This window comes from Pyxicephalus adspersus, chromosome 7 (genome assembly GCF_032062135.1).
Source record: "Pyxicephalus adspersus chromosome 7, UCB_Pads_2.0, whole genome shotgun sequence".
Classification (NCBI taxonomy): Eukaryota; Metazoa; Chordata; class Amphibia; order Anura; family Pyxicephalidae; genus Pyxicephalus; species Pyxicephalus adspersus.
The window spans coordinates 54,342,173-54,365,559 of record NC_092864.1 but is presented as its reverse complement, the minus strand read 5'-3'; the positions used below and the strand labels follow the sequence as shown (position 1 = coordinate 54,365,559).

Sequence of the window (23,387 nt, the reverse complement as noted above, 5' to 3'; positions counted from 1 at the left end):
AAACGTATTGGGCGTCCGGAAAACTGCATGGAAATGTTTTCTGCTGCCTGTCAAAGGAAGAATAATGAACAAATCACTACAATGGTAAAGCGGAACTAAAGTACTAAACTAAAAAAAAAACACACTTACTATTAATTCCGAAGATCCATCGATCCATTAGGAGGATTCTTCAATCGGGTCCAGTCTTTCTCTGGGTTCTTCTTTGCACCCCATCCAGCACTACTAATAATAATAATAATAATAATAAAAAGAAGCCTTTTTTAGCCATTTTAAACACTTCCTATTCAAGTCTATAGAGGAGGCAGAGGTGGCAAACGTATTGGGCGTCCGGAAAACTGCATGGAAATGTTTTCTGCTGCCTGTCAAAGGAAGAATAATGAACAAATCACTACAATGGTAAAGCGGAACTAAAGTACTAAACTAAAAAAAAAACACACTTACTATTAATTCCGAAGATCCATCGATCCATTAGGAGGATTCTTCAATCGGGTCCAGTCTTTCTCTGGGTTCTTCTTTGCACCCCATCCAGCACTACTCAGAGATCGGGTGACGTAGATGAGGATTGCCGATCTCACAGAGCATGCTTTTTTTCTTCCATTAAATAAAAGGCTCCTTCTGCACAGGCCCGAGATCAGGAATGTGCAGAAGAAGCAGACAAGAACCTCCTGGAATGCAAGACCTAGGTATCCTGGGAGGCTTTGAGCTTCCATTCGTGATCGCTAGAAAGGGGCGGTGCTGCACTTTTTTTTTTAATGTGTGTTGCACTTAAATAATAAAATAAATACATTGTTACTTCATATAAAAGGGTTGACTACCCTATTATGTAAAGTTAAAATTTAAAGTTTAGGTCTGCTTTACATTTGTTTGCAAACTGCTCAAAAACCCTTGAAAAAAATCTGAGATCTGAACAAGCCCTTAGGCTCCATTTATATGAGCTGTCACTTGTCATATAGCTGCAACACTGGCAGAAACGTCAGCGTTATTTCAATGTTCACATCGCTGTGTGAATGCCGGCTATAAGGGGTAAGCAACAGTGGATCCTGCACCATTTCCTGTCTGTTGTACATTAAACAAAACCCCAAAAAACTTATCATAGAGGCGTTTATTGGAAATTTAGCATTGAAGAGTCACGGAAATAAAACTGTGATAAATAAAGTGTGACACAAAAACCAACACAATGGCTTGTGTAACTTTCTCTGACTACAACGAGCAGACATTTTCCTTGCTCTTAGCTGTTAAATGGCCAGGAAACCGAACATTCAATAAATAAATCTGTAATGTATGTCAGGGCATTGCATCGCGTACGATTTCGGATCGCGAATACGAATGCGCGACCGATAATCCGATTCTGCTTGATGAATCAGGGGCATTGGCTGTGGTGAGGTATATAGATATAAATGGTTGCTGTACAGCTTGGATATCTGTGTGAGGTGACATGACTAGAAAGATATTCTGGGCCTTTATTTTATTCATTATTTAGCCACCTCTATGTCTCAGCAGCTGTATATTATACCAGAAGCACCAGCACTAATACAGTTTATTAAATATTGCTGGAATGTATCATTTCACATCAATACAGTAGTACATTGTGCAGCAGCAGGCACCCAGAAGTCCCTGTGACACATCAACCGGCACACTGAATTTTATTGATATAGCCGGACCGGCTGGCCTGGCAACGATCTGCGCATGCGCAGTGTTTGGTTTCTGCGCACCAGCTTGTAAACAAACCGTATCCAAGGAGCGAGCAAAGCAGGAAAAGAAACGATCTACCGGGATGTGTGACGCTGTGATCCCCTAACTATCATCCCGTGCGGGTATAATACTAATATATAATGTTATCTCACCTTATCAGCATCACATACCTGCATGAATGTTACACCTGCATGAATGTAACACCTGCATGAATGTTACACCTGCATGAATGTAACACCTGCATGAATGTAACACGTGCTAAGGTGTCATCAGTGTGTAACACAGTTATTGTACACCTGGCATATGTAACCTTCTGCATTATAATGGAAATCTCTGTTCACATTGATGCTGTGTATATAGAATAAGTGATCCATGGTGTCCTGCTGCTAGGGACAGAGCCTGTCACCTCTTTCTGTACCTGGATGATGACTATTTCCTTAGAAACCAAACAAATAGAAGCCAAGGCATGGAGGACTGATGTAATGTTAGCAGGGAATTGGGAAAACCTCACACCCCATTCTGTCTTACTAAATATTAATATTTTTTTTTCAAACCCAGAAACAGACGACTTTTATTGCTGCAGTCATGTCTCACACGTAAGTACGACCATTGCCTATTCTCTTTCGTCATTTTCTGTCTGTGATCTCTTTGGAAAGCCCCTGATATATTAAAAAAATCTCTATAATTTCCAGGCTGACAAGTCACTATAAAAAGCTTCTCAATTTCCTAACCTCAACGTATTGCTGTCTTGTTGCAAGAAAAAGGCATAATGTTCAATGTTTATTGTTTGTAGTTACAAATATAACAACGTATGAATCATTATTATGTTTTCTTTAGTTTCTTCACCCTCCTGGGTGCTTCATTTCTGTTTGGATTTATGTCTAAAAGCGGTACATTGTCTTTCATTAAAAAACATTTAAAGTATATTATAATAGAATGAGTATTATAAAGTTTGAAACACAAAATCACGTCAAAATAAATAAAAAAAAATGTAATAATAAATTTAATAATAAACTTTTACATGATTTTGTGTTTCAAATTTTATCATACTCATACTATTATATTATACTGTAAAATACATTTTAATGAAGGACAATGTACTGCTTTTAGACATATAAATTCAGTGTGATGCATTCAATACAGTTATTTTGTATTGAATGCAATACAAAATAATTTGAAATTCCTGCCCCGCCCATAGCAAAGGCCGCACGCACCAACATCACCGGGAACTCCACCGGACGCTGGTGGGACCAGGTAAGTCTTTGTTTCTTTTTTAACTACACTAGCCACACTTGGGGTTACCGCTTTCAGCTGATTTTTTTTTACCCCGAGCCACACTCGGGGTTACCGCCCAGGAGGTTAAATAAGTGTAAGCAATAGCGGATGAGCAAAAAAGCTGAAGTACAGATCCTTGCAGTATATGAAATTCAAATATGATTTCTGTATTTCACCTGGTTGTCTGGAGTTTTGCTCAGTATTTCTGCATCTATACACAAGTCTGTCATTTCTTTATTGTGTCATTTGTTTTCAGAGCTACTTGTATCACCATTGTGAAAAAGCACTATTTTCAGGTGTATTCATAGAGTTTTATATTTTATAGTTTTAGATGGGGAATGTCAGACCCTGCCAGGGTCGTGTAATTTAGAGAGATGAACTGTACCTGTATTTGTTCAGAACTTCAAGAGTTTTTTTTTCCTTAATATGTCCAAAAAAACTTTGCACCTCCCTATATCTGCCCCATGTGACAACTGTCCACTTACTATGTTGTGTTTACAATCAGTGAATAATGAAAAAGTTTCCCTATAAAACATTGACAACGAAAACACTTAACAAGGCGTTTACCCTTGCCAACAAATTTAAAAAAAATGTTGTTATGTATACTTTTGTTTTTGTTGTTGTTATGTATACCAGTTTAATTGAAATGAATGTTTTATTGACCAATTATATTGTTACATGTAGGACTCACATAATGAACACATGGGATCATAGAATTGAGATGACATTCAGTTGTGTGGGCATGATCTGATTGTCATCATGTTGTCTGTAGATGTTACAGAAAGTTTCACAAACTTGTACTGCTAGTTTTGCCAACCTTTATGTAAGAGAGGGCTGAAGAACAGAGATTAAGAAGCTGTTACAGTTTATCAAGAGTGAACAGACATGAGATTCCCATCATGCGGCTGTTCCACCCACCCACTCCTAGTAAACAGTTTTCATGGCTACATGACAGATGTAGGGTTCCTGTTTAGATACCTACATAGTATTAAAAATATCTTTACTAACAATCAGAAACATGTGCATGAGATTATATAAGCATTACATGTTTTTTTTATGTATGTTATATGTATGACTATAAAAGGCCTAAAGCTGCTGCAGGATTTCCCCATTTGGACTGCATTGCCAGCTACCCCAATATGGGAGAACTGTATGGGGTGTTATTTTACTTTTACCCAACTTCTACCCAAAATTCTACGGTTTTTATTTCAATTACACATTTTGTAATTGAATCCAATGTAAAAAAATATGTAAATTTGGGGTAAAAATGAGGTGACTCCTGGGTGAAAGATTAGAACTAGATCCATCTATATGTCAAATATGCTGATGTTCAATATTTCACTTATTTAATATTTCAATAGGCCTTGAAACATCTGAAGACCTGTATCTACAGTTGTTGGGATAGTGTCAATGACATCAGTTTAATTTTGAGTCTTTTAATATTATTCAGAATTCATTGTCTTGCACTTGACCCTCTTCTAAGCTGCTTTAAGCGGGTTTTGCATGTCCTTGGACTTGTATGAGAATGCAAAATGTGTTAGTAACAAACAAAACCCTGTTTACACGTGTTCATCCAACCAGCTTATGTTATGATGTAATAGCAGTGAATCCTCTCAATCAGTTCCTTTCTAAATGATGGAACTTTACCATGCTGGAACCCTCGTGCTGCATTCAAACTTTTCAGGCCAGGCTGGGTTGCTTGAAGTCTTATCTAATGCAGGGCCCCAAATCATTTTAAGTTAACAAAAGGTAGAATGCAAACAAATTCTGAAATATAAAAAGCCAGAAAACGTGAAAGATTATTTATTGTTATCAATAGATTATTGTCCATGTTTTAATATACTAATAGGGAATAGATAATCATTCATTGCACATATAAGGTTTAGCTTCTAGAGACTATAGACCCTGTAGTGGTTGGTAGGTACCCCCTGTGGTTCTTCCTTTTCTTTGTGGGCACCATTGACTTTAAACTTTCAAGTTTGAGTTTATGTTCAGGGTTATAACAGCAATTCCAGTCATTAGACCTTGCTGGAAGAGCCAGATAATATTCTTCACTTTATAATTAACAGCTCGCATCAAAAGGAAAACGTCAGCTTAACAGGTTGGTTACATTCATGTAGGGAAAGAAAAAAGCATGTAATTTATCACTTTATATCTTCCAGTTGAGTGCGAAATGCGAGTGTATTCACTTGCAGAGCACAAATTTGCCAGTCTAGTGTGCGTTACAGGTGTGATTTATAGAGTCACACTGAGCAAGTCTCAGTTCTTTTACCATCTGATTCACTTTATCAGACCATCTAAAAACATTATGTTCCAGAAAGCAGAAGCGTCCAGTAGACTCTCTGGGCATTTGAGGATCTAATGTGCTGCAGCCAGGCTCCTCAATGGGGCTTTTAATAAGTTCATTGCCCTTCACGCTGGTTATATCTCTGTAAGACTCGCCTCTTCTCCCATCTTTCACGGGAATGAGGAGATTTGAACACGGGACGCATGCTGCACCCATTAATTCAGTAAGGACCAAGAGAGATTTGCCAGAGTTATTTTTAAAGGTGAAATGTGTGTAGCGATCAGGAGCGTTCTGCCTCATTATATCGCAGCCATTTCTCGATACGGCAGATTTGTTTAATAGGCGAGAATCAGTAGATTAAGCATTTATGACTAATATTCCCTGGATATAAGCCTTGTATTATGTCTAACCTGGATAAATTATGAATCGTTAGGGCACTCACTGTTAAACAGCTCCTTTTTGTGGGTTATAACAAGCAGCGATGCAGAGGTGCTGATTATTCCTTTATTGCTGGAGGGGCCAAGGATGAATACATAAGACATACTGTATATACACTCACAGTGCTCATGCACACATTCATTCAATTGTGGCTCATTTTAATGCTTTAGATGTTGAGTAGGATGAATGGTAATAGATGTCGGTTGTAATTTTCTTCTAATTGTACAGTGTTTGATAATTACAGCAATGGCACTATTAGTCTTGAAGTCTTTTACTCTGAGCTTTTCATGTCAGGTTAACCTTTTCATTTGCATTGCAGCATGGTTTAGTAGGATGGAACATGTAATTGGGATATGCACTGTAATAGATGTGTTACAAAAGTGTGCCTGTTCGGTGAACAGTGGAAATATAAAATTGTGGTATTGTAGGATGAAACATATAATTGGAATGTGCATTATAATAGACAATATTTTGCTTGGAGATAGATTCAAAGGGAACATCTGTAATTGTATACATCACGGATGTTACCAGAATATTTATTTTTCTTAATGATGTTCATTTTGATTGAAGAAAATAGAAGGTTGAAGCAGACCTATACTCAAGTGCTGACATAAAGGCATGTTCTTTGTCTTTCAAGGATGGATAAATAAAGAATAATTAAAGGGCTGAAATGCTTACCTTTCACGGCGATCTACCCCAGATTGTCTCAATTGCTTACATAAAGAAATCTTAGTATTTGATCATGTGAAGGTGAAGGCCAATTATTCCAAACTTTGAGGCTTCTCATTTACTGCATCATGTTTTTTCTATAGTCCGCGGCCCTTTTAGGTTTGGATGGTGTCAGAAGTGTGATTTATTTATTCTGAAATAACTTCTGAAAACACTTCTTCTTTAAAGAGAAAGTTTACTATGGAAATTGTATCTAAAAAAGGTAGGGGTCTAATCACCATTATTTACTGTAGGCTACATTTCGCTGATATTTTGTCAATTACTACGAGTGAGAGTAAGATCCTACATATTTTCAATCTCCTCCACCCTAGCCATTCACTTTGTAACAATGGAGGGTCAGGTCAGTTCCAGCAATGGCCCTAATTTATTAAAGCTCCCCAAGGCTGGAGAAGATACACTTTCATCAGTGAAGCTAATTGATCCAGCAAACCTGAAATGGATTTCTTAAAAGCTATTAGCTATTTGTTAGCAAATGTTTTCAAGCTTGGACCAGATCCATTTCAGGTTTGCTGGATCACCCAGCTTCACTGAAGATAGTGTATCTTCTCCACCATTGAGAACTTTATTAAATCAGGCCCAATGAAGGAAAATAGGCCTTTTCCACATTAGAAAAACAGATTTTAATTTCAGATTTGAAAATGTATTGAAATTAGAAATATATATCTTTTGGTCACTGTAAAGGAAGTACTCATATCTCTCCCCCTGAGCATTATACTGTGGCATATAATTCTCATTTAGTAAGGAAGTTGTAGAGAAAGAGTTATGCTTACAAAAGGGTCTCCTGAAAGCATTAATGGCACACTTGGACATTGGAAGTTAAAATTACAGATGAGATATTGGGCCTGATTTATTAAAGCTCTCCAAGGCAGGAGATGATAGACCTTCATCAGTGAAGCAGGGTGATCCAGCAAACCTGGAATGGATCTGGTCCAGCATCCAAAAAATTTGCTAGCAAATGACTGAAGAAATCTATTCCAGGTTTGCTTGATCACCCAGCTTCACAGATGAAAGTGTGTCCTCTCAAGACTTGGGGAGCTTTAAAAATCAGGCCCAAAGTGTTGAGTTGTTATCAGCTAGATATCTGAGATGATTCACAGATTCCAGAATTATTTGCTACCCTAATCTTAAAGTGCTTGCTACACCAATCCTGTAGAAGCAGCCATGAAAACTGTTGATAGTGATTTTTAATTGTCTCTGACCAATAAATACCATTTTTTGAAAGGATACAAATCTGTACCACTAAAAATACTTGGGCGGTTCTGGTATCCATACCACTTCCATTATTTGAAAACCTACTCGGCCTTCATAACTGTTAGACATATATATGGATGACATAAATTATAGAAATTGCATGTGGCCATGAACCAGAGATGAACAAAGCTGTGTGGCCATCTCCTGAACATTATGGTCAGAGGTTGTACCGTGTCAGACGGACTGGTAATTTAGGATCCAGGACATTGATATTTCAGGGTAGATAATTGTGACAAAAGGATTAATAAATAAAGAATAAATAAATGTTCCAAAGGTTAATTATACTTTAATATAATTGTAATTAAACTCTAGAGTTAGGTCACCTGCACAAAATAAACTATAGTCTATCTTTTGTTTGTTATGGGTTTTGGATATTTTATTTTATGTTATTTTATCTTACAAAAATGCTACAAATCTATATTAATATTAGTAATAAATATGGACATTTATTTAACAAACATTCTCATTATCAATCGTTTTGTTTTTTTAATTATTATTCATTTTGTTTTGTTTAATATTAATACTGCTACTACTACATTTATTGGTGTTTTGTCTATCCCTATGGCACAATCAGTGTTTGCCTTGAGCAGCAGATTACTCTGGATCTGTGTCTGCTTCACAAGCCTGGGTTACAGCAGGTGCATTCATAAAAGAATTAAGAATACGCAGTGCATTTCACATTCCTAGCCTGGCTGCGAATCCCACATCTGAGGCTCTTTTCTCCCACCCTGTGGTTTTTCGTTACTTGTCTGCAATTCTGCTTTTCCTTTGTGTTCCTCTGTTAGAAATCAGAGATTGGGATAATCAGCACAGTCTGCTAATGCTTAGTTCTGCCCATAAAATGAATTTGAGTTGAGTATTACTGCAAAACACTGGTTCAGCATTGACATCTGTGCTTGTTAGAGACTGTAGATACAACAGGATGTTTTAAACATCAGTTCTTGACTTATGTGATATATTCACATTCACTTTGTTTGTTTATGGGTAGAGGCATTAGCAGAGATATCCAGTTGTTAGTGCTGATAGGCAAAGTTCTTCAGGCAAAATTGAAAATCCTAGTTATATTATATTGTTTTATTAATACCTAAAGTGTGCCTGTTGCACTTGTGTGGTGAACATTTACATGTGTGGGGTGCGTAGCAGGGGACAACAATGTGAGGTGGGATGGAAGAATGAAAGATGAAGAATGAGGAGCAGTGGAATGGGAGGCATTTTAGCAAGGGGTTTAGTGTCATGATTTGATTTGGGTATGTGAGGTGGATGGCAGGGAAGCAGAAAGGTGCTGTGTGTTGAAAAGGGGAGTAAGACTGAGAGCTGTTGCAACCTGGGGGGAGGAATGGGATGTAAGTGAGGTGGGTGGCAGAAAAACGCAATGACCAGGGTGAAGGGGAGTTAGTTTTAACGTAACCTGAAAAGTCTGGTGAATGTAATAAAGAGATAGAGACCAGGGGGTAGATGGGTGAGAAGTGGGTGCTGTCATCAGTAGGGGAGTGGTGGTATGAGGGTTAAGGATGGGAAGTAGTTTGGGCTGTGGAGCAAACACCCACAGTGTGGAATGGGGGAGTGTGAAGCAGAGGCAAGTAGTGTTGGGAGCGGAGCACAAATATCTGGAATATGGAGTGAGGTGTAAAGGACAGAGGTGTTGGTTGGGAAATTGGGAGGGGCACAGCATTAGATGCAGGTATGAAGAGCCAGGGATTTGATGGGAGGGATAGAGTGGGGGACTAGAGGTTCTGGGGATGTTTCCTACATTCTTTAAGCCACTAAGTGTCCCTCTGTTTCAGTACCTCTATATGTTGCTTGTGCCACTGTTTCCGCTCTACCTGTTGCAGAACTGAAGTTGGATGTTTTTCTAAAATTATTGCAAAATTTAGAATAGAATAGGGTTAGTGACTTAATTTAAACAAATTGTAACTGTAATTATATATATATATATATATATATATATATATATATATATATATATATATTGCTGTATATCTGCTACTTTATATCTTTGTTGGCTATTTTTCCACATTTTTGCTGAGGATAACACATTTGTTGTTCATATACTGACAAGTCCATTTATACCACGAAGGTCTGAAATCTGAAACTTCCTTGATTTAAAGCTTCCAGCCCGGCTTAGAATATTAGGAAATATTATGTAAATAAGTTCTAAATGTGTGGCCACAAGGAAAAAACTTTTTTGCATCTGCCGCCTTTACTCAATGGTAAACTTTGCTCTAAATAAGTACATTTATTTTCTTGTTTCAGAAGCCTCTAGTTTTGAAGCTTGTCTGATTCCTCATTAGCTTTTAACCGGAGAAGCCCAATAACACGTTTTGAGGATTTTGATCTTTAGCCAAAGGCTTAGTTAAGGCTTTAACCTAAATAGAAAAATGTATGTATATACAATGTATAAACTAAAGGTATTGACAGTGGAGAGGTACAATGTGACTAATTCCATAGTAATTGATGAGCTGTAACATGGTGCAGCCCATAAATATCTCCTTCCTATGTGTGTAGGTGATAGGAATAACAGGAAGAACTGGTATGATTGGCTGGCTAGTCCCTAAAAAAACATTTTGAATAAAGAACATTTTTATATGTTGAGCTTCAAAAGTGATTGTTTATTAGCGAACATTAAAATCAAATCCCAGGGCCTAAGCAGCTCAAACACCTGTTTGGATTTCAGTTCTTTCAGAATAAATGAAGTCCAACAATCACTTCTAAATTGTGAGAAAATAAATTATTCCATTCATCCTTACATAACTTTTGCTTCTCATTCACTGGCTTGCATTCACTTTAACAGATTAGAAATGTAATCCTGTATATAAATTAATATATGTGAGATTTTGCTGAGCCATTATTCCCATCTGTCAGTAATAGGAATCTTTTCGGGGTTAGTGATTACAGATGTTTTCCATTACACACTGCTTGTGTGTTATAATATGTTATAGTAAACTTGCTTGGGTTGAATTTTAAAATTGGTACCAGGTTTATTAATCAAAAAGAGACAAGTAGGACATTTTAGAAAGATGACTTCCTTGTAAGACTTGCAGACAGAGACCTAAGTGTCTTTCTGTTCAAACACTGCCAACATTTTACCCAAAAGCACAAGAAAGGCCGCATCTGCCAGGGTGTGTTAAGGTGAAACGGACGTGAGTCTCGACCTTGAAACACAAATACAGAAAGAATTTGGCAGGGTGAGCAGTCTGCACATTAAAGCTGCCCAAAGATCTTCGAAGCTGAACTTGTGCCAACCTCACTATTCTCCCTGAACAAAGCGGGCACCATGGTGATACCAGGGCCTATTACATGTATGCATTCTCAGCCCCACCTCAGCACAGGACGCCTGGCACCCCTAACCCTTCTTTCCACCCCCTCTTTTGAGTTCAGAGATTTGCAGCTGCCATGTGCACCAAGCGAACTGAATAGCACAATACTCTAATATTACCCTTTTGTTCTGTATACCCAATCTTTAGAAACAAAATACAGCATTCATTTAACCAGGATAAGTGGATATGTTGTGGAAAAAAGTACTTACACTGCACAGATTCATTTGATATATCCAAACATCTAGACATAGTTTTTGTTTGGTGCTCAAACAATTGGTTATAAGATCTACCTCTTAGAATATTATGCTGCGTTCAGTTAGCAATATGCATCAAATGTATATGTTAGTTAAATATTTGTAGACCACTTATAAAACAAAGTTGCAATGATTATCAACAGATTGTTTAGATTTCTCCATAATTAAATCTAATAAAAATCAGAAAAATATTGCAGGTGATTTTGAGATTTGAATATAATTTCTAGAAGGTAATGGGGGTACACATAAACATGATAAATTACATTGGGACCCAGAAACTAGATAGTAGTAAAAACCTGTCCTGGATATAAAAAAGGCTTGTGTGTGTAGGCCATTACACTGCATGATTGTTGGCAAATCTAAAGAAGATTATACAGACTCTAACCTACATGGACAGTTTTATGTTTCCTTGTTCTCCTTCTTTGTCAGCTTTTTAGTACCCATGTGGGTGCATATCAATGTTACATCTGATGTATGGATATTTTCTCCTTGTACTTAATATTTCTAATATTGTATTTTTCAAGCTTTATTCATGATTTCCTTGATCCTTGTTATTTTATTTTTTCCATATTCTTTAAATCCTGTTTTTTGCTTTCTTTGATCAGTTGTTTTTTTTAATTAATATCCTTTGTTTTCTTTATGTTATTTGGGCTTGTTGTGGTTTTCTACAGTTGTACCATTGTTACTAAAAAATTCCATACCTATGGTTTAAACATTTAAAGGAAAACTGCAGTTTTATATTAAAAAAATACTGACCCTATTCACTCTTGGCAGCCCAAAAACTAAGCACACGCACAAATCTCCTTGGTCTGGCACAGTGTTTATTAGCTCCAGATTTTGTAGCTGCTGTTACAGTGAAGTAAATGCATCATAGAGGAGAACTAGGCAGAAAAGCCATTATTGTCTTTTGTCAAACTCTACGTTTAGCACATGAGCTGATTGATAATAAGAGTTACAAGCACTAGAACTAAAATTATTTCAACGTTTATACTAAAAGAATAACCCCTTTCCAAATGACCCCAAAGACTGACTTTTTGCTCCTTCTGTACTTGTGATTACAGCTGACAACATGCTGGAACTATGACAAAATGCTGATGAATGAACTGCAAGAATTAGGGAGGTTGAGAACATTCCATTAAACAGTTTTTACATTTGGGGCAGTGCTATTTTTGACTATAGATACCAGTTTCTAAATGCAGAAATCATTTGTGAGAATTTACTTATGGGTTTCAAAGCCATTTAATAACTAGTCCATATCTTCTCAACCAAAAACATTTTGCCATGTCCATTCTACAATGATGTAACAAAACCATCCATTCTTCAATATAACCAGCCCAAATTTGTTTTACTCTTGGACAGAGTGGGAAAGGATTAGAATCCCTGGTAGGTTTTACTACATCCCCAGGTCTCCAAAATGTTTACCCTCATTTACTCTCTTCAGTTTCACTAGTCAGGAAGTTAGAAAAAATATTCAACAGCAAGCAGACAGAAATAAAATTGTATTTTGTTATTAGAGTAGAGGAAGGCTACATCTTTCTGAATACAGCCCTGGTCTGCTGCTAGATAAAAATCGTATGAATGTATAGCTTCTAACTTAAACTATTGTCTGAGTTTTACATTTATTGACCAGTATTGAATTCCTTACAGGAAATGTCAAATGGTTTGATCATTTTGTGATTATTGTAGTTTGCAATAATTCACAAATAGAAAATATCTAGCCAGGTTATAGTGATTTGGGCTAAAAAAAAATAAAAGAGACAGAGCAAACATTTTATATGTCAACATTTCCTTCACCAATCTAAAAAGTAAACTGTTATTTTTGAAATATAGTGGATAGGGTCATTCAAATTAGTTTTCTATCTTCTGGTTGACAGCAGTGTATCCAGAACTGGTATACAACACATCAGAGCATAATATTCATGTCTATGTCCACATGTAGTAGGTTGGGATGTACAGTTGATCTGGGGGCATAAAAAGGGTGATTTACTCGGTAACATCTACTCTTTTAGGATAAATTCCTTATTTTCTAAATTAGTACATTGGTATTGGTGATTCATTCATGTGTGTAAAACAGTGCTGTGCTAAATAGGCATGAAAGGCTTGTTGGGCCTATGTATATTACTAAGTTTTAGTCTTTCTGTTCTTTTTTGTTGGTGTTTAAAATGTCACAATGGTAACTTAAGGTCATAAGTAAAAATGATAACTGCTACATGTTTCTGTGTTCTGTAGCTTCTACAACAAAATGTGGGTGGAAGCCCAACAAAACCTCAGTCTACTGCTTCAGCAGGAGATGCCAGATGTACCACCAAAACCTGAGAAGGATCGCATGGTAGTAGCCCAGCAACTTGGGACCTCGTATGTCAAATATCTTCAGATTTTTCGCAACCTTGAGTTATCTTATGATCAGATAATACATCCACAGAAAAGACGATTGGTAAGACTGGTCCTGGATTGTGTAATGGGACGTATCCTAGAGCTGAAAGAAGAACTAGTTGAGTTGGAGATTTCTGAATTTCAGTATTTTGACGATATCCTGCAAGACCTGAAAATGGGACCTGTAAGTAATTGGTGGAAACACTTCTGTATCTGGGGGCAAATATAGGTCAGACTGGGCTAGTTACATCTCTTTACAACTTTGGAACTTTACCAATCCATTTTATTGCTATACATCTGGTTATGTTGTTGCTGCTGTTCACTAATCCAGATATCTCCAAGCATAAATATAAGTATATATCCAGGGTACAAAATTACTAATGCTTTCCTTAACTGTAGATTCTACTGCAGATATTTATATTTCAGACAAGTAAGCAGTTTATTTATATACATATGACCAAATAGCATTGCAGTTTCTGTTATGTGGTGGGAGATGTTTATGCTAAATGCCTTGTTAATTTTACCAGTTCCAACATAGAATAATTACAGTATTTTAACACCATTTTCTCTGGTAAGGTCAGCATAAAGCCATCAATCTTTATAAACTAGCTATGATTAAATATGACATTTCCCGAAAGATAACATTTTGTGCCATTAAAGCAGAACTTTATGATATAAATAACTTCAGTGTAGTTATACATTCATTCAGAATAATTACATTTATTTTTAAACTTCCTGAACTTAGTCTTTGGAATAACTTCCTTAAACAGAGAGTGGGAGTGCCTGCACTTGAAGCCGAGCTTTCAATAATATTTGTGTACATTTTTCCCTTTTTGCTAGGAAAAAAATTAGCCGAGCAGCTGCCATTTTAGATTTAAAGTAAACAGATTATTGGGGTGTTCAACTGGCTTGAGCTAGTTATAAATATTTTGTAAATGGTAATAATCTGTAAAAGCCTCCCTTGTATAGGTATCCAAAAGGCTAGTGGGTTCTGCCATCCTGATTGAAATGTTAGCAGTTCCAGGAGACCTATAGCTGTCACTCAAATGACATTCTATAATACTCCTCCTTACTACATAAAGAAGGTGGTTAGGATTTGCAAAGTGGAATGGGGCAGTGATAAGGAATCAACTTTTCTAGATTAGTCACATTTTCCAGAAAGTTGAAAGTTCATTTCAAATGAATAAAAAGAATTTGCTGCAAGATAAAACACTACATGAAAGTGTAGAAATTCTTGGTTTAGCTGGCAGCTTGCCGACTTTTTGTTGTTCCCCAACAGTGTATGTATATGCCTTCTTTGAAAGCTGTTACACCTCAATTCACCATTTTGGGTTTCAAAAATAAATGAGATCATAAAACTATAGAACCCCCACAACCTCTCTATACAATAGAAAATGTAATCAAACCTGTTTCGATTTCAACTTTTCCTCAAACTACAAACCTATGCACACCCCTGAATGGATACCGCAATCAATTCAAAATCCTATCCTGTGGAAACTTCTCCTCGATTCTAGCAAAGTCTAGTCTTCTAAAACCTTACCTGTTATATTTTGTGTATTTTAGAGTTACCATCACTTTTTTCTCTGTTAGTCTAATGGTGTTCTTTACCCATGAAAGCACCTGCATCTTTCTTATCTCACCTTTACCTGTCCTAAAGACCCCCCACCAACCTTCTTTTCCAGCCATATTGTCAGATTCTAGCCCCCTACCACCCACCTATTTACAGCCCAACCCAATTGGACACTCACTACACTGAAAACTAGTCCAATTGTCCTTGATCCTTGACCTTTAATGTTTCATAAATGCCTTTCATTGATTGCAACAAACATCTTCCATGTTTCCTACTGAGCATGGCTATATAAAAATTCATTTAATTGTGGCCTAATAAAAAAAATTAGAACAGAAAGAAGATTAATAACAAGTTGGCAGAAGTAGAAGTTCTTATCCTTCTACACACTGTTTTGACAGGAGTTTGGATTTAAATGCTGTTTACAAGAACCAGAATGTGATAGGATGGGAAGCTTAATGATGTCTTTTACGGGTTGGCAACTTTGCCCAGTACAGGGTGGTCACTACACTCTTCAAAATCTCTTTTATACTGTGTTAGAATTGCCACATAATAACTAAAACATTTGGGTATTTTCGTTAACCAAATGCACAGTATTGGCTACAGGTCTTGTTGGAGATGGTGTGTTTTTTAAATTGTGCCTCTAGATTTGTGATCCAGACACAGTAGGATCAAAAATTAATAGGTACCAGAATACACACAAAGGAATAATAAAGCAGAAGAAAGCCGAGAGTCTTCCAGACTGAGCTGGAAAAATTGTTATAATCGGCTGCCAGCAATGTCTACAATGTGCCTCTTAATGTTTTCAACAGCTCAAGTACAGTGCTGTGTCCCTGTAGTATTTTAACATTACAGTAATGGACCAACTGTGCATCCTAATTCTATCATAGCATATTTACAGTAGCTAGGGTTTGTTTAAACATGTGGGCATTACTCCTTTTCTGTTACTGAAGATATATGTATTTTAAATAGCGCTTTGCATTGTAGTAATAGAGGTACATGCAATCAGCATTGTTTCCCCAAAAAAATAGGTAATAAAAACTTGCAAGATGACGAAGGTAGCTAGAAGGGATAAGACGTTAGGATGAATGTGTATTAACTAAAAATGATTGCAAGTTCTACACTTCACGATGAACAAAAAGTACACAGATCAATTGCAACCTAAACAGGACTCTCTCTCATTTTTCCCATATGAAAGCATTGTGTGTTTGTGTGTAGGAGTACAGCAGGAAGCACAGCAGAAACTTGTGAGGAAAGCAGAGGCAGAAGTACCTTAGATGATACACCGATATACAACTATTAGCTTATAAAACAGACATGTCTAAGCACAGTCACATGTTGGGGAGTGTAAGCTACAGGTTGAAGAGGGACACTTTTTTACCCTTTATTTGAGCTCATCTTAGATGTTTAAAAGCTAGAAACAGGTGCTCTATAAGATAATATTAGTAGAAATAAATAAATATGTGTTATAACTGGCTAGGGCTACGTACACACGTCCAATGGTTCTCGTCCGATAATCGGCTCAGGGCTGATATCGGACGAGAATCTGACCTGTGTACAGTGCGCGTCGTCCATCATCCGAACAACCGTCCTGGCGGATCTACGAACGATAGCCGACGAACGATCGTAATGAAAGCGAAGGGGGAGAGCGCGCAGCAGGGTGCCACTCTGTCCCCCTCCCCTCGTGAAAGATCCTTTCCAACGACAATTATTGCACGTGTGTACCCAGCTTTACTCATTTACACCTTTCATGTCTGTCTGTCTGTTTTATGTATTTAGTGATTACACCTTTGTAAATACTTGTGTGGCTTGATTCCACTTGGCATATATGCTGTGTAAATTTAAACAAGTGGGGGCAGTAATTTGGTATTGCTTCTTTACCTTGGATGTTAATACATTGTCTTTTTTTCCAAAAGGAAAGCTTGGAGGTTCCAATCCCAAAATATTTCATTAAAGAAAAAATGAAAGTACTGAAGGATCGGGAGCGAATCTTGTCACAAATTTTGGAACGCACTGGAGCTAAGGATACAGAAACGGTGAGGATCTGGACAGTAAAGGGTTGATTATACATCTCTCCCAGTAGTGTGGTGAACTGTGCTAGTAGTGATATCAAGTTCTGTTGTACAACTTTTGTTTGCAACAGCAGTTTTGTAGGACAGCTTCCAATTTGATTTTATCCAGGACACACACATCCTATAAGGTGCCAAATTACCTCTAAGTTAAGCTCAGTGTCTTTTAACCACCAGGCACAGACTGTTTCAGCCATCTTTCATGGTAATAGATGGTATTAAGGAGGCATGAGAGAGATGTGTGGGATGCTCCACTGCAGCTCACAGGTATAAAATGTTACAAAATCCCATGACTACACAGGAAAAATACAGACGCATCTACTACAAGTTTACTGTTAGTCAAAGTAGCAAATACTGAAACTGATATAGTGCTCATTGCTGTGATGATGTAGAAAGTGATCTTGTTAGATACAATATTACAGTGCAGAATATGGTGGATATGTCCTGACAATTATCAGTATAGAGACTATCATCTCATAAAATCTAATAAATGAATCCCTTCAAAGTTTAACCTACCACCTGCCTTACCTATTTACTAATGCTCACCTTCTGCACTTTCCCTTGCTGTTCTATTTCTGTGTCAAGAGAAGTAATTCTAAACCCCATATAAGCATGTTAGACTATGTCATAGGGTTAAAAACTTCTCATGTTAAATTGTTTGGACCTGGCAATTGGCTGCCCAGACCAGAGCACTGTACCCTTTAGAAGGCAGAAGATTTTATGCTCTTTCCCAAAAGCACCAAGTACATCTGACTGGAGCATATGGTGGCATCAAGTAAATCCTGTTTATTGTTATTATTAATATTATTAATAATAATATTAATAATATGAAGATACACTGCATATGGCAATGTGTTTTGGATAAGTGACCCGCCAAGTTATTAGGAAAGGATATAAAAGATATTGACAGCCCTGGACAAATTAGTCATTCTTTAATATTTCTGTCATTAAAGGTTTACTTTAAAGCTTAACCTAGTTAAACACACAGATAAAATATATATGGGAGCTGGTATGTTTGCCAAACGACTTGTATTTTGGCCATGCAGTCCAGAGCTTTACAAAACACATCACATTATTTCTGTCTTCTTCCCATCTCTGACCTTTTCATTGTACATTGAAAGCAGTAGCAGCATACTGGTGAGCTTTTCCCCCTGTCACTCTACTATCAGTATGTTCCCTACACTCCACAACCGATTGGCTCCAAGTGCTGCTGTTTTCTCCCTTCCCCTGTGCTCATCTGTATAGAAACTTCAAGCGACTGATAGCAGTCCAATTTTAGGTACTTGTGATGTTGCTTATAGGAAATACATGCACTGTATTATTAATGAATATAAAGCTGCATATCCTAAATGCCTGGAAATCAGATAATTGGCACAGTGGTTGGCATGGCCTTGCTGCAGATGTCACTGAAATGCTTTTGCTATAGTTCTAAATTATCCAAACTCTTTTTATATTAAGCAAATGACCTTCAGGCTTTCATTCAACAAAGAGTTGTGATTATTGGGTGACTCGCTGTAACTCATTACAAATCAGTTTGTATTATTGGATTTGTTTCTTTGGGTGTTTAGATTTAATATTTGTTCTCTTTAATAAATAAAGCTGTTTATGAATAAGTGATGTCTGAGGCTATGCACACACACTAGATGATTGTCACCTGAGATAAACAATTGTGATTGTCTCAGGCAAAAATCTAACACTTGTACAGCTGTCCCCCAACATTATACACAGATCTGTCATGGCATGGCACTAAATGGTTGGGCAGGGTAGACCGCTGTACTTTCTTTTGCAAGAAGACAAAGTGGGATTCCACTTTCCCATCATCCTCCCTCTTCTCTCCATAGAGTAGAACAGCACGTGTTCATTCTCCTGGAAGGAAAATTTTCCAGCGACAGAAATCCAACATAAGTACATATTCTAAATGTAGGCTGCACATTGTAGGAGAAGTACAAAACCACTGACCAAACTTCCCAATGGCATTCATAGCATGCAACCAAAACAAGACTACAATCACTCTGTTGTAACCCGAATATTGGAATCTCTGTTTGTTTGTAATGAGCATATGCTGCATAATAAATGTGGTCATAATAAATTATGGTCACTTTTAAATTGCATAATAATTGCATTCATATGAACTTAACCCTCAAAAGAATTTTTACTGATAAACAAACAGATATTATCCTAAACAATAGCAGTAATAATCCAATACCATTTATACCACAGATTAATAAAATGTGGTTACATGGAATTGCTGCCACTCCCTATGAGCTATAAATACTAGTGGTTAATGGCTCACACAAATGGAAACATCGTATAATTCTGAATTTCTAACATAAATCATTTTGTTAACTATAAACAAGAGCCATACATTTAGAACATGGGATAGTGAAGACGAAAGAGTTCAGGCTGGGATAGATTTTTAAATGATTGAAGGAGCAAGAGGAAGGTCACAGAAAACTCAAAGAAGGTTGTAACCCAACGGATAATTTCACAGCGTTTCACTTTGTAGAATTGCTGGATATTCTTGGACATCTTCTGGGGAAGAATGGTGTATAAATAACATTAATTATATTTTTATTATTAGTGATAAAAGATGATATACTGATGTATAGAGAATAAACTAAAACTATGTATCCATAATAACATTGTAGACCACACAGTTTTATGTTGACCTTTTCTGAAGTCAAAGTCATATCCTCCATACAACCTGCACTGGTCTTTGTTAGAAGGAGTGATGAGCACTTTAACAAAGAACTTTTATAGAACAACTCCATGTACAGGACTTCTAATGCTTGTGCCTATGTTTCCAGAATACAAGACTTTTCTAGAGCTGCAGGAGTGAAGAGAGCTGCTGGGGGAGTATTTTTCTATCAGGTCAGAAAGGTAAGTGGGACAAAAACTGCAGAGGCATTTGAAGGCAAAGCACAGGAGCTTGAATTTGATTCTAAGGTGAAATAGAAGCCAATGAAAAGAATTACAAAGAGATGCAGCAGAAGAGGAGTGGTGGGAAGGATGGAATGAATATAAATGGTGAATATAATTGAGTTGGGGGAAGGTATTTTATATACACAGTCACTTTTACCTGAATGTTGTGACAACATCTCTTTAACATAAGAATGTTTAAATCCTGTGGACAGAAATCCAAAATTGGAGTGGAGTGCGATCTTAATGTTAGTGAAACAAAGCCATGTTGCCTAAACTAAAAAAACTGAAAAAAGAACAGATAGACATGTTTGGGATAAAGCGTTTTTTCAGTGTAATCAGTGCATTCCATCTAAAGAATGTTTGAGAAAAGGGCAAGCTCACCTAATTTCACCATACACAGAAAGGTACGCTCATTGGCACCTCAGCTGAACTTTCCACAATGTGCTAAAGATAAAGGAAAAGTTACATGTTAACTTCATATATGGGAAAATATTAATAAAGTGGAGGTCATTTGCTAATGCTTTTCTCTAGGAAAAAACTTTTTTTAAGTTGGGGGTTAAATCCTCGGCTAGGTTTAGAGTTTTTGTTCTGTCTGTGTTTTGTTAGATTTCCCCTCACCTTCCATTCTAGTGAGAACATTGAAATTTCATTTTGATACAGTTTTCACTCTTGTTGATTTATTATCAGATTTTCCATTCTTCTAAATCAAAATGTGCTTGTTGATCTGTCAAAAGGGAATCTTGGTGTATACTGTTGGGAAGTTAGACCAAAAACATCCCCTTCTGGTGGATTTTAAGTTCCTATGTGGCAAGCATAGTGGTGCTATGTCATTTCAAACTTTTCCAGGAATTAATATATTTTTTTGGTAATATGCACAGTGCAGAATTCCTAGGGGACTATTTATCAAGCAGTAAATCTAGCATTTGCCTATTCTCTGGTGGAGAATCAAAAACTACCATTAAAAACATGTGCACCTGGAATATTCTGAACCAGAGAAAGTCATCTGAATGTCAGATGTACTGCTGTATAAATAACTAAAGTAATTTCTACTTTGGTCATTTCAAATTTTTTTTAATGCTTTTAAATGTGCAATTAAAGAATTTCTGGTGATCCTGTGCAGTTTTGTTGCCACTTTGTGACATGTGCCCTTAAAAAGATTTCAGTTGACTGTACTGGGCCAAAATTGCAGAGACACGGAACTGAAGCAACAATGTACATCCCACATGAGAGAGAGTATATGTAGACAGAAAGCAGCTACAAAGGAGATCAGCAGGGGCCAAAAAAAGTTAAAAAATGTATTTTATAGGAAAAAAATGCCCTGTCCATTGTTTGTGATACACAACATGTCTTCCAGTTATGGTTTTGATTTACTTTAAATTTACAGTACTAAAATGAGTTCAATTCTGTGTAGATGACTGGATTTACTGTACTTTCCATGCTGAACTTGGAAAGACACATTGCTCTGTTTTAGTATCTTATTATAGTAATTACATTTACTGTTTAGAATAACACCATGAAACTGAACACATAGTAAATTATGACATATGGGTTCACCAAAATGCTTTTGTAAATGAGCCAGTCACTGCAAATTTCTTTTCAGATACTTAAACTCTGGTAAATAAATCCAGGGAGAATGTGTTACATATTATTTATTTCCCTCTACTTATCATGTCTGATGTGGGGGAATAAAGTGGTGGTGGGGGGATATTCCTTACAAATCATACTGTAGCAGTGAAGGGGTTAAGTGGTGATATGCAGGACGGCATCCTAGGTCAGAGACCCTCCTTGTGAACATTTGTAAAGCACATAACTGGGTACTCATCAATCCTCGCTTCCCTTTCAGGAATATCTCATACCAAGTACTCCCTTGGCACATTGCAGGAAATATCAGTTTGATCCCTGATCTTTTAGTTCCTGGTCGTAACTTAGTGTCAGTTTGTTTAAACAGTTAAGCTGTTTTATTTTGGGAGGAGAGGTATGATAGAAATGGAGAATAGGAAAGATTATTAAAGCAGCAATTTTTCAATTCCTCTGTAACATACACAAAAGTATATCATTGGGATGTATGTACTGACGGGGCTCATTAATATATCTGGGTGCTGTGAATGATTTCACACTGTTGCTGTTAAGAGATAAGTGTCCATATATAAAACAATGGCTGCATATTGGAAAAATGTTTCTAAATAGCTACATATGCAGTTCCAAATATCCATAGGAAATGTGTGACTTGCCAAAAGTTTTACACATATGAACCTGGGGCTCTTTGCACATTTTTGTGATTTATATATCTCTGTCGGACTAGAAGGATAAAACATATTCGTGCACCCATGTTTCAAACTTGTTAGTGCTACCCCATCTCTTGTATTTTGCATCATACTGGAGCTTGAGATGCTTCAGGCTTTTAGCTGGCATGTAGAGAATAAATAGAGGCATATTTTAGGTGATTTTATAAAGGAGCATTTAAAGAAATAAAGTACACATTTATGTTATATATTTTCTTTTGGAAAATCTTTCTATTACCCACTGTACATTTTTTTTGTAAACTTTTAAATCCAAAATGTTAGTTCGAAACATTTAAATTTGGTTTGAGATAAGTTGCCATTATGCTTTCTATACCGCACCTTATTTATTTTTTCACATTTTTAATAATATGGTATGGAAAAAAAGATAATTTTGTGCAGAAAGTGCTAATCCATTTCCAAAAAATCTAAAATATTATCAATCTGGTAAAGTGTATTATGCTATTGAAGAAAACATATGGCCCCAAAAAGGTGTAATCTGGTAACATGATGTCATTGGAAAACAGATTTACAGATTTGTGCAACCAAAAAATAGAAAATGCTTTTAATAAAAATACAAAGGAATGCTTGCACTCCAGACATTTTATGTCTAATTAACAACATAGGTAGTGATAGAATCATTCTGTCAGCTCAAGTAATACTTTTTATTGGGTAATTTATGGAAATTTAACATCTCTACACCCCAGTAACCAGTACACAAATGTTATTCAAAAACTTTAGATAGATCTTAAAGATTACCCATTAAACAAACTTATATAGGTGCTATGACCACCCGAAGCAGCACATTATATGTCTAGAACTGTAGCAAACCATGTCTCAGGCCTAATCCTAATATCATAGTTGGCCCACCTGTAAACCCAGGTGTCAATAGCTGCCTTCTTCTTATTGGTTCTTTTCTAACACAGATGGTATT

General features: G+C 36.6%; 1 protein-coding gene across 1 annotated transcript in view; it reads left to right on the top strand.

Annotated features, from left to right (window-relative positions):
• The first annotated feature begins 1,717 nt into the window (after positions 1–1,717).
• IQCA1 (IQ motif containing with AAA domain 1) overlaps positions 1,718–23,387 on the top strand; it is a 98,043-nt gene continuing 76,373 nt past the window's right edge. Inside the window, exons 1-4 of the mRNA XM_072418508.1 lie at positions 1,718–1,814; positions 2,251–2,288; positions 13,473–13,800; positions 17,100–17,219. Of these exons, the coding sequence (XP_072274609.1) occupies positions 2,278–2,288; positions 13,473–13,800; positions 17,100–17,219 (459 nt within the window). The 5' untranslated portion in view covers positions 1,718–1,814; positions 2,251–2,277. The remainder of the gene's footprint in view (positions 1,815–2,250; positions 2,289–13,472; positions 13,801–17,099; positions 17,220–23,387) is intronic.